The 12283-nt window shown below is 38.5% G+C and overlaps 1 protein-coding gene across 2 annotated transcripts in view; it reads right to left on the minus strand.

The window, feature by feature from the left end:
• The window catches only part of PTPN2 (protein tyrosine phosphatase non-receptor type 2), an 88356-nt gene that overhangs the window by 27599 nt on the left and 48474 nt on the right, over positions 1 to 12283 (minus strand). For both annotated transcript variants that reach the window (XM_028089336.2, XM_028089333.2), the window contains exons 4-5: positions 10345 to 10443; positions 5513 to 5650 (exon numbers count right to left, since the gene is read on the minus strand). In XM_028089336.2, the coding sequence (XP_027945137.1) occupies positions 5513 to 5650; positions 10345 to 10443 (237 nt within the window). The remainder of the gene's footprint in view (positions 1 to 5512; positions 5651 to 10344; positions 10444 to 12283) is intronic.

Raw genomic sequence — 12283 nt, forward strand, 5'->3', positions numbered from 1 at the left:
ATGAACAGGTAACAACACAATACCAGCACAGGAATGGGCTAAAGTGGCTGTTCCTGCCGTAGCCCAGGGGCATGGAGTCACACCTTCCTTTAAATAGGGTCTAAGATTCCAGTGGGAGTGTTTACCCTTTTCCCAACCCTGACAACCGCTGTGCTGTGGTCATCTGCCACCATGCAGTGCTGACCTCGCATAGCAGGGCCAGGCTTTGTCATGTGAGCCTAAACCAGGTCCTGTGTGGACCTGCTGGAGCTCCCAGGTCTGGGAGGGGTGGTGCCAGAACCCAGCTCACCTGCAAGCTGTGCTCTGCAGGGCCTGGCCCAGTCTTCCCATAAGGTTGTATACTCACTTATGCCCATTTACTGCATCACCTCCCGGCTTAAAACCTAGAGTTAACCCACAATCCTGAGCAACTGCTTGCTTTTTTTTCGCTTGTATGATTTTGGCTCAAGACTAGAAGTCTCTTGATTTTTTTCAAATTCAGGTCACGCTGTCTGGGATACTCAAAGCCAGTTCCCAGAAATGTTCAAGACTGTTTGTATAATGCAGTCTTCCCCACTAATAGATTTTTGAGAATCAGTCTTTTTCTTCCCCTAACAGGACCAGACTAAAGAACTTAAGAACTTTTATTAATGTGTCCCTACTGAAACAAGATTCAAAATCACAGCTCACCAAAAAAAAAAAAAAAAAAAAAATCATACAATTCCCAACGGACCACTTCATGAAGCAATAAGATCTGTATGTTTCAGACTGAGATAGAAAAGAAATGTTTATATGCTTGACTGGGCCTCTTCTCCCTCTTTTTTGTGAGGAAAAAACATGAGGGAAAAAAGGATTGCCAAAGGCTGGAGAGCTAAAACAAAATTCATCTTTATTCCAAACAAGCTCTACGTGTAGACTTTACAATTTTTGACAAACTTCTTATTTCAAAACTGGTGGAAGCCCCCTCTCCTTCTCCCAGGTCATCAAGTCACATCAGTCCTCCTGTGATGCCCAGTTGGCCTCTCCAACCCCTCTCACCCCATGCACACCGGTTGCATCTGCAATTACATGGCTGTCCCTGACAAATCTTCTTTGTAAAACACTGCATTATGTATACCACACTCTGCACAAGATGTCAGTGGTTCACTCTTCTTTTTAAGGCAAAATCTTATTTACATATTTTGAAGGAGAATTCTGCCCTTGAATAAGGATATCTAATTCATTATATATGGAGGCCAGGAAGATAAGCTAGGAACTGAGTAGGTATAAGACCATGGGCAACAGTCAGACTTATGGCAATTTAAGTGCATGCCACCTAAAGCCATTCAAAATCAAGTTAACTTATTTTATACAGACAGATAAGATTATAAATTTTCTAATCATTACAAAGAAATCTATGCAGCTCTTTGGTCCTAGGCCCAATTATTTTCACACTTTGGGCATTTACAGAAGTACCAAGATTGTATTTCCAAGACTTTCATCATAAGCCCAATTTTATTATCTGTAAATGGTTAAAAACAGTACTTACCTTATAAGGCTATTGTGAGGAATAAATGAAACAGTGAATGTAAAGTGCCTAACCCATGCCTGCATATGGTAAATACTTACAGATACCTTTTCGGAAACAATTATATACTGACTCTATTGTAGCCCCTAGTAAGCTCCAATCAATTGTAAACTTCTTCACATTTTCAACTGCTTCAACTTAGTATTTCCTCTACACAAAGAAGTAGCAAAGTTTGTGAAGCCTATCTCCTAAATACAAACTTATATGAGATCTGTAAAGTGCCTTAGAGTTCAGTCCCTCCTCAATTTCTGCCAGGATCATTATATGGTCTGTGTTAAATATTTAGTTACTGTAATTCATTTTGAAAGATGAACAGACCTCACCAGATCAGGAGAGGAGAGTGACAGAACAGGTAGGCATGGGGCTTGCATTCTAAGCAGAGAGAAAGCAATACAGAGGTGTGGGCCTCCAAGAATCAACCTATTTGAGAAGTGTAGGACTGTTAGCAAGAACAAACCGAGTACCTAGACAAGAAGGAAGGACCAGTCCGGGCTGGGTCTTGGACTTCTGCATAAGCAACAGAAAGATTTTTTAGAGCAAGGTGGAAGGATTATGCCTGTATTTTATTTTAATTAATTTCTTTTTTTAAAGATTTTTATTATTTATTTGACAGAGAGAGACACAGCGAGAGAGGGAACACAAGCAGGGGGAGTGGGAGAGGGAGAAGCAGGCTTCCCGCCAAGCAGGGAGCCCGATGCGGGGCTTGATCCCGGGCTTGACCCCAGGACTCTGGGATCATGACCTGAGCAGAAGACAGACACTTAACGACTGAGCCACCCAGGCACCCCTACGCCTGTATTTTAGAATAACCACTCACTCGGTACAATGGCAGAAGGAAGCACAAAGCTAACAGGTAAGGACTCTACCCATGGGGAGCCGAAAACCTTGTTATGGGAGTCAAAGTACATACATACACAAGTACTAAATAAGCCAGTAAAATGGAAAATTTAAATTATGGAGAGAAGTGTAAGATTACAGCTATTAGGAATGAATGCGTCATAGATGAATTAAGAAAGACCAAAGTAAGAAATGGGTCACAAGGTGGTCCTGAAGGATGTGCAGGATATAATCAGGCAGAGAAGAGAGGATGACACTCCAGGTAGGATAAACTGTTTAAACTATTTTGAATCAAATCCCAGCTGAGCATGATAATAATTAGGCACTCATCCTGTTTTGGGCAAATCTACAGGGACAGAGAAACAGAAGGCAGCCAGCATTACAATAGTATTCCTGGAACTTGATAAACATAAAGCTGGCCAACAATATTATGGAAAATAGTGAAGGGCAACTAAAAAGAAAATCCTGAAAGACAAGCACTCTAGATGACTTTATGTTTTAAAAGCCCTACAAAACCTTCCCCTTAGCTTAAGCCACGGGGCTGCTTTAAAAGCAGAGATGGAATTTCTTCATTCAGGGGCAAAAGTTCAAACTCTTAGCTCTACTGAAGACACTGGAAAGGGCAGCTGGTGTGCAGCTTTACTGCTCCCTTAGACCAGAGGTCTGTAGAAGAGCAGGGCCCACACAGACCACAGCTTGGGCCCCAGACCTCTTACTACAGACAAGTCAGACTCCTTTAGCAGCAAACTGGTTTTCTGCAGCTCAGGGTGAGGTTGGTGACCACTCCTTACCTGCAGCATCACCTTTCTCACTCTTTTGGTATTTCTTTCTCCCTCAACTTGTTCTTTCTGCAGTCCTTCCCAATTCATTGATATGACAAAGGAAACAGATGCACACAACTAAAGCTACTAACTGGGAATCCTACATGGAGTCTTAGGCCTGTTACAGCATTAATTCACTTGATCCTTACAGCAACCCTCTGAAGTACATGTGTCCTTAATCTTAATTCTGTAGATGAGTAACTGAGGCACAGAGTGTAAATAGTGGGACCAGTCACACAACCAGGAGGCGTACAGTTGGGATTTAAACTCAGGCAATCTGGATCCAGACTGTAAATACTTAACCAAATACAATTCTGCTTCTCATGCTGAAATGCTACTTTGTTCTTCTAACATTCCTAGTTCTTACTAAGGATTGTAAGGTAGAATGTAAACATATTGTTGCTATTAATTATGGTGGACTCTGAACCCAGGCCAATAAGAAATCACACAGTTGCTAGCAACTGAAACAGTGGTTGGCCAGTTCACATACTTCAACTCAGAAAGATGCTTTAGAACCAAGAATCTTCCTTTACTAGGACAATTAGCACTTTTTTCAAAAGATTTATTAGCCCCATGTCATTCCAAGTCAGGAGATCAGGATTTGAGTTCTGGCCTGTCACTTATTAGCTGAGTAATCTATTTACAGGAAAAATCTTATAACCTTAATGGATTTTCGGTTTTTAAAAAATATAGGAAATATTGAAATATTAAGAATATTTATCACATTATAGGAAGACTGTGGGTCAAATTATATGTAAAAGTGCTCTGCAAAATGATAAAATACAAAACGCATTTTATTTTATTATTAAGGTATAATTAACTCTTAATTAGATAGGATAGGTTTCAGAAAACAGGGAAAAACACCTATGTCTTTCTCCATTCAAATCAGTTTTTAGGCCAGAAGCAGATGAGGTACCTGGGATAAATATCAAGAGAAGATGATTCGAAGAACCATGAGAAGTTTATAGAAAAGCAGTTCTGTTTCTGGGAATAAGAACTGCACAATCTAGTACCAAACAGCTGTTGATGTATCTCAGGGCAGCTTAAGACATATGTAAATCGAATAGTTGGTTCAAGAAACTACAAATAAGGGAAATTTATAAATAAATCTAAGTCTTGTAATTCCCAACCTTTACACCTCTCAGATAATCTAAGAGATCACATAAAAACTTAATTACGGATGTCATGCGAAGCTGGGCCTGGGCCCTCAACAGTATGCACCTGTGCTTACAGTAGGCAGCAAAAAACAGGCGTTTCAAGAGATCAACCTTAAAATGTATTTCTTCATATCTAAAAGTGTGTGTGTGTATGCACTTTATATATCCCTTCTCTATAAAACTTATTAGGGTCAATGATCCCATGTTAATAATTTCATTCAGTTAATGGTTAACTAAAACAGTATCTCACTATACAGACTAGATACATTCCTGAAATCATTTTTTGGCAGACAAATATTTTCCTATTTTCTAGTTTTCCTAGCTCCTAAGAGCATCCCAGAATCACTCTCATTTCATATTTTCCAGTTATCCTGATTACAACACAAAGAAGGTAAAACAGGTAGGTGGTGAAAAGGGGAGAAATGTCTTGATCCCCAACTTGAAAATAGCAGGTTCACAAATCCACCATGTACATGTATCTCAACCAAGAAATAAGGAACAATTCTTGTATTTCTGGAAAAGATCCAAACAAATGTTCTTGGGACCATATGCTAAATTTATTTCACCATTTTCCCCAATTCAGTAAGGACAAATTTCTCTGTGGTGAATCATCTGAATTAACAACATTCTGGTAAGTTATTTTCTTGACTGGCCTGCCACTCTCAGCAGTACCAAGTGCTGCCATGTTGACTGGGCACCTATTCTACATCAGCTGCTCTGCGCACACATCTTCATTTGATCTCCACAACAGCCCTGAAAGGGAGCTATCACAATCTCTGCTTTCCAGACAAGGAAAGGATGAGGGACGTTGAGGAACAGGTCCCAAGGATATTTCTACTAAACAACAGAGCTCGGATTTGAATTCAGGTTAGCCTGATTATAAAGCTCTCTCTCTCTTCATCCCCAAGTAATCTTAATAAATTATCTTCAATCCTGAACTTTAAAATCCTTAGTTTCTAGGTTTTCTCAAGAGTCCTCAGAGAGCTACCGCATGTAGGAAACACAAAGTAAACACCATGCTTATGACTACATACTATTATCGATACTATCGAAATGTATATGCAGCCCCAAACTTCAAATCTAATGACAAAAAATAATTCTGAAAATCAGCAATATATAAAGTCCAATCTTTTAGGCATGAAAAGTCTTACATTGATATTTTCTAACTGCAGTAGATGTACTGTATAATATGACTTCACATCTTCTGACAAGAACTTCACACTGAATCCTGTTTCTTTAAACAGCATCTCTCGATCATCTTTTGTTGGCCAGTACTGTGCACATTTAACCTAAATTTAAGAATATGTAGATATTAGTTCCTAGACATTATGAAACCCTAAAAAGCTGGGAAAGGAAGACAAACCACACACATACACATGCTATATTTTTTTCAAGTACCCAAATCTATGAACAATTGCACTATATTTGATGCTCAATGTATTTTAGTAAGATTGACATTTTATAAAAGGTTTGTAAAATGTTCCTATTACTTATAGTAAAAAAAAAAGCCATAAACAGATATGTTCATAAAAGTGAATTTGTCATTTCTAAAGCATGATAACCTATATTTTAACATCATACTGGCATTCACTTCACATTTCTAAAATTATCAACCTCTTGTAAGAATCTTTTCTTCAAACAGTATTGAAAAGGCTTTATTTTACAAGTATTTTCTACAAATACCCATGAATCTGCTACCAAATACTATTTATCTAGAAGTAACATTGTATATTCACTTACTAAAATTAAGTCAGGGAAACAAATCAGAAGATAAGCCCCCTTTGGGGTGCCTGGGTGGCTCAGTCAGTTAAGCATCCTGACTTCATCAATCAGAGAAAGACAAGTATCATATGATCTCACTGATATGAGGAATTTGAGAAACAAGACAGAGGATCATAGGGGAAGGGAGGGAAAAATGAAACAAGATGAAACCAGAGACAGAGACAAACCATAAAAGACTCTTAATCTCAGGAAAAAAACTTGAGGGTTGCTGGAGTGGAGGGGGGTGGGAGGGATGGGGGTGGCTGGGTGATGGACATTGGGGAGGGTATGTGCTATGATGAGTGCTGTGAATTGTGTAAGACTGATGAATCACAGACCTGTACCCCTGAAACAAATAATACATTATATGTTAATTAACAAAATTTAATCAGGAGGAAAAAAAAAAGCATCTGACTTTGGCTTGGGTCATGAACAAGCCTGGTCCTGGGATCGAGCCCCGTGTTGGGCTCCCCACTCAGCGGATTTTCGGTTTTTAAAAAATATAGGAAATACTGAAATATTAAGTATATTTACTCTATCACATGATAGGACTGTGCCTAGGGAGCCTTCTTATCTCTCTCCCTATGCCCCTCCCCATGCTTATGTGCACATCTCTAATAAACAACATCTTTAAAAAAAAGAAGAAAAGCCCTCTTTATCTAGAGTTGGTACATTTTGGCAGAACTACTAATATGGAATTCCTATTTGTGACAATAAAAGGATCTTCCCAAAAGCCAAATTATGAGACCAACAGACTGTGGCAAGGTGAGATAAAGAGCCACTTCATTAGGAAAAAGAACACTACAAAAATATCCTTATAAAATATGGTCATTTCTTTTCCAAATCAAAAACAGCTACAAATCAAACAGTAACAACACCTCCAAACAAATAATTACTATGAGCTGATACTTCCAAAGGTGCTAGAAGACATTTTAAATATGATACAATAAGTGAAAGAGCATAAAGGAGAATGAGAACAACTCAGAAATGAGGTGACAGGAGACAGAAAAAAATTAGGAATCAAAGAACACATCATTTCAGAAATGAAGACTAAACTAAAAGGAACAGAGGCATGAATAAACACAGCAGATAATAAAAGAAATGGAGTGACAAGAGGATTTAAGAGAAAGTGACAAATATAAAAATAAGCAAAGAAAATCTAACGTGAATAGTATCCAAAGAACACTAAAGCAAGCAAACAGTAAATATTAACAAGTATAATCAATACATTCTTCTTTAAAAAATCACAATTGAAAGAGCATACTACGCATCTGGAAAAACTGACCCAGAATGACCAACACTAAGACATATTTTAGTAAAAATAATGGGATTTGAAGGAAAAAAAAAGTCATTGGGTAACCTAGATAAAAAGAACACATGACTTGCAAAGGAAATAAAATCAGATGTCCAATTGACTTTGTCCCAGTAATCTCTAAAGCCAAAGGGAAATGGAGTAATGTATTTAAGTTGCCCAAAGAAAAGCAAATGTGAGCCAAGATTTTATATCCTGTCAAAGTGACTTTTAAGCATTAAGACAGCAGATTAATCTCTCATCGACAGGTAAGAAATCAGGAACTAATACCCATGAGTCCCTTCCTTAGGATGCACTACAGAATGAGATATCTACAGAACAGCTGGAGAGACATCAATAAGACCGACAATGTAAATTAAATATATATTTACATGTAGAACTAAGGTTTTACAAGGGATATGAGAAAGACTGTGGTTATGTTATATACTCTGACAATGCAGGTAAAGTACAACTTAAAAACAGAAAGAGATGGGAAAAACATAAAAAATTTAAAACTTTTTCAGTAATTATTTTGGTGATGGAGTTGATACTCTTATTATGAGTCATTTTGGTGTGTAACATGGGACAAAGTAAATGAGTCATTATAAGATACTCTTTATTCATTGTGTCTTTGAAAAGCAGGATTCATGGTATAGAAAAAGGAGGAAACAGATATAAGGCAGAATGCCTTAAGCCAACCCTCAGTTCTAAATTTAAATTGGAAGTATCAGTATGACCCTTGAAGTGTGTTATCTAACACATTTCTTCCTTAGCTCTGTTCACCAAAAAGCTCTAAAAACAATGATCAACCCAGCATCAGTAAATATCCCTAATTTTTTTTTTAAAGATCTGATGTATTTGTCAGAGAGAGAGAACACGCACAAGCAGGGGGAGCGGCAGGCAGAGGGAGAAGCAGGCTCCCCACTGAGGAAGGAGCCCAACGCAAGACTCAATCCCAGGACCCTGAGATCATGACCTGAGCCGAAGGCAGACGCTTAACCAACTGAGCCACTCAGGCGTCCCAACATCCCTATTTTTATTGTCATGTTGAAATATCACTGCCCAATAAAAGAAACCAAGGTTCCTTAGAGAAATGACTGATTCTATGAAGAAGAGGTTAAGTAGTCATTCCAGATAGTAAGAAAATTATTAAAGACTCTTTGGTTTTATCTCTTAGATTTCTGACTCAGAGCCCAACTTGAAGAGATTCCTGCTAGCCAACAGAGGAATAATTCAACTACTAAGACGGATAATAACTGCAATGGAGTGAAGTACATCAAAGATGTTTAAATCTATGAATTCAGGGGAGTCTGGGTGGCTCAGTCATTAAGCGTCTGCCTTCGGCTCAGGTCATGATCCCAGGGTCCTGGGATTGAGCCCCGCATCAGGCTCCCTGCTCAGTGGGAAGCCTTCTCCCCATCTCCCACTCCCCCTGCTTATGTTCCCTCTCTTGCTGTCTCTCTGTCAAATAAATAAATAAAATCTTTAAAAAAAAATCTATGAGTTCATAATAATTGATCCCCTCCTGCCCCTGTCCCCACACCAAAAAAACCTAACTGGTCACCGGTTGAAGACACTAGGGAATTAACTATTTTGTAAACTCCTTTTCCTATATAAAAGTGGTCAACTAACTAGAAGGGAAGTTTTTCTTTTCTTTTTTAAAGATTTACTTATTAGAGAAACAGGGGAGGGGAGGCAGAGGGAAACTTAAGCAGAAACTTAAGCAGACTCCATGCTGAGTGCGGAGCCCAACGTGGGGCTTGATCTCACGACCCTGAGATCACGACATAAGCCTAAACCAAGAGTCAGGCACTCCGAAAGTTTCTTTTTATAGAGGTATTCCAACAAAAATTTAAGAAGGAATGGTAAAATTGGAATATCACTATTTTTTGTAACCTGTAACTAATTAAGGAAGTAAGCACTGACCAGCAATGGCTGCTAACACCGCAAAAAGAAAGATAATCAGACATTATGGGCTTCTTCATAAACAAAACAGTATCACTCATGAAGTAATCTTCCCCAAAATAATTAAACCTGAATCTTTTTAAGCATCTAGGTCCAACCACCATAAATATGATTTCTAATTTCTAGTGGCAGTCTTAGCTTATTAATATACTAATTATGCTCCAAGAAGAGAGACGAAACTTATAAATCATCTACTTTGCAATGCTGCTCAAATTGTTCAAACAATGTCATCATCACTGAATTTTTAAGTCACACTGGAAGCCATGAAGAAGCCATGTAAATAACTATGCCAATATTGCTGGACATTCTGGTATGTGAATGTCACTCAGGATTAGAAAGAGAGTAGAATAATTTGCAGCACCATCAAAAGCCACCAAATATGAATTTAGAAAAAAGTAAGAATCAGGAATCTGAAGAAGATCTTAGGCTGGAAGAGACCTTACTGACAATACTTTCCAATTTGCTTCTTTGACAGAAAAGGAATCTAAAGCTACAAGTTACAAGACTTAACTAATTAGCACTGTGTTTAGACTGTACCTCAAGTTTAATATATTTATACATTCCCAAACTTACTGTCTCATGACCTAAGAGCCAATAAAAATTCATATAGGTTAACAAAAACCTGTCACTTTAATCCTTTCTAAACTTTTCAAGATTTTGATAATAATAAATTATAAAAATTCTAATAAAGCCTAGGGATTCCAAAGATCTATGTCACCACTGGTCAATATCTGTTTCATTATATTTACATCTTGGAAGGTAGTGGTGTACAACTATTACTTAAATACTTAAGGCAAGAAAGGAAAAGGATGTACTACTTCTGGTCAGAAATACCCTGACCGCTAGCCTTTAGCAATTCAAGGCCAAAACCAGTAAATGAATGAATATCCCAAAAGAAGTATGAAAACATTTATAAGCTAATGGTACAGGCAGGACACTAAGTTGTAAATATTAAGTATTACTCACCGATTCCTTCTCCACAACTCGGTTTAGCATGACAACTGCTTTGGTTTTTTGCTGCCAAACCATGAGCCAGAAATGGCAACCTGTATTAGGAAGTGGGCCCTGTAAGAACAGAGAAGAAAAAGGAGGTAAGGGAAAGGAGATGGAACAAGGTTCAAGGAAAATTCCTTCAAGTATGCTTCTGGTTTAAGAACAATGTATTGAATCACAGTAAGTAAATCATTTTAAATCCACTTGAGTTAAAAAATAGTCTGTACTAGTTGCTTATAAATGATCAAAACTGACTTTTATTAACTTAGGCAGAAAAGGAATCTTTCAGGCTATCAGATGACTTTCAGAGTTGAGGGCTGGAAAGGCAGGCTTCAGTGTGAACCAATGTAAAGGCAAGATTCTGCTCAAAGGAGTCAGCTTGGGACAGTGCTCCTGACGCTGGTACTACTATCACCTTGCTGTGCTGGCATCGCCAATGCCAAGGTGGCTACAATCACGCAAAACCTTTAAACAAACCAGAGTCAAGATCATGGGCAGGAATAACTGACTGGTCACGTTCTAGCTGCAAAGGAAATTTCTGTCCCTTTCAGCTTCCACAGCAGGAAGAGAGGCCCTGCTTGCCATGGATCATGGCAGTCCTATGAAAGAGGAAATCAGTGCTATCATTGGCCAACCAACCACCCCAAGTTAACTAGAAAAAGATTTCCAGAAAAAGCGGAAATTTCAAAGTGTCTGAACCACTAAGAAGCTGTTAATCTACAAAAACCACAGCATGTGCAACCTCAATAGAGGACTTAAAAGGGGCAATGGTTCGTATTACAGTACTGCCACAGGGAAAAAAAAAATCAAATCCAGTTATCTTCACATTTTGCTTGGCTGGAGCACAGGGCAGAAGAAAGGGCAAACAGGAGATGAAAAGGCCATGGTCAAATTATAACTAATTTTAAAGGTGAAAATGAATGAGGCTCTGCTGCAGCTAATGCAAGTCAGTGCAAGCATTTTCCTCACAGGACAGAGGGAGAGGCAGTTTCAGGGGCTGGAGGCCAGCTCTCCTGGAATTTCAGCTTCCCATGTCAAACAAGGTCATTCACGTGGTTTGAGGCTGAAAGCATCTTTTGGGCAACTGTATTCCCTGGTTTGTAGCAGATGCTCTATTAATATTTAAATTAATAAACTCTAAGCTTCTAAGTTATAAAAAGGCCAGAAATCTACTTAGAATCTTGAGTAATGACAACCAAATGTTTGAAGATACTGTTCTCCTCACTTAATGTATATTATTACTTGATCTACTTCTACAACAAAAGTGAGAAAATCCCCAGTAAAATGAATGCCTTTTCTTTCATCGGAAAAAATGGATCTACTAATTCACCAGAAGTCACTCAGCGTGTATACATACGGAAACACAAAATACATTATGTCAGTGGTTCTAAGGTGGTTGGTGGGGGGGGGGTATCTCTCAGCTCTTCCACCTACAAGCAACATTAACAAATTTTTTTTTTCAAAATGGAGATTTATAGCAAGGACTGATATTTTTTTAAAAAGTCAGAGGAAAAAGGTGACAAAAAGCAACAAAGGACAATTAGAACAGCTAAGGTTTATAAACATTCAGCATCTCTAGTTTTCTCTGTCCTGTAAAATATTCTCAGCCTTCAAAGAGTTTACTAAGAAGGCAAGGAGAAGTCCTTGTCCTACTAACTGAAACATATCAAGTGCCACAAAAGTAAGAGGTAAACCATCAGATCTTCGGGAGCAGGAAGGATGCTACAGCACAGCTTAAAAATGAGGAGAGCACTGATACAGGAAGACATTGTAGAAGGACAGGGAGCAAGACCGGGCCCATTCCAAGCCATAAGACAAGGCACATGCAAGTACAGGGTACGTTTGGGAGGGACAAAGAAATCAATGAGGGCAAAGCAGAGGTAAGTATGCAGTAGGAAATCACACTGTATAG

The sequence above is a fragment of the Eumetopias jubatus genome, unplaced genomic scaffold, assembly GCF_037043125.1.
Source record: "Eumetopias jubatus isolate StellerSeaLion01/CBP00866 unplaced genomic scaffold, mEumJub1_p1.0 scaffold_16, whole genome shotgun sequence".
Taxonomy (NCBI): Eukaryota; Metazoa; Chordata; class Mammalia; order Carnivora; family Otariidae; genus Eumetopias; species Eumetopias jubatus.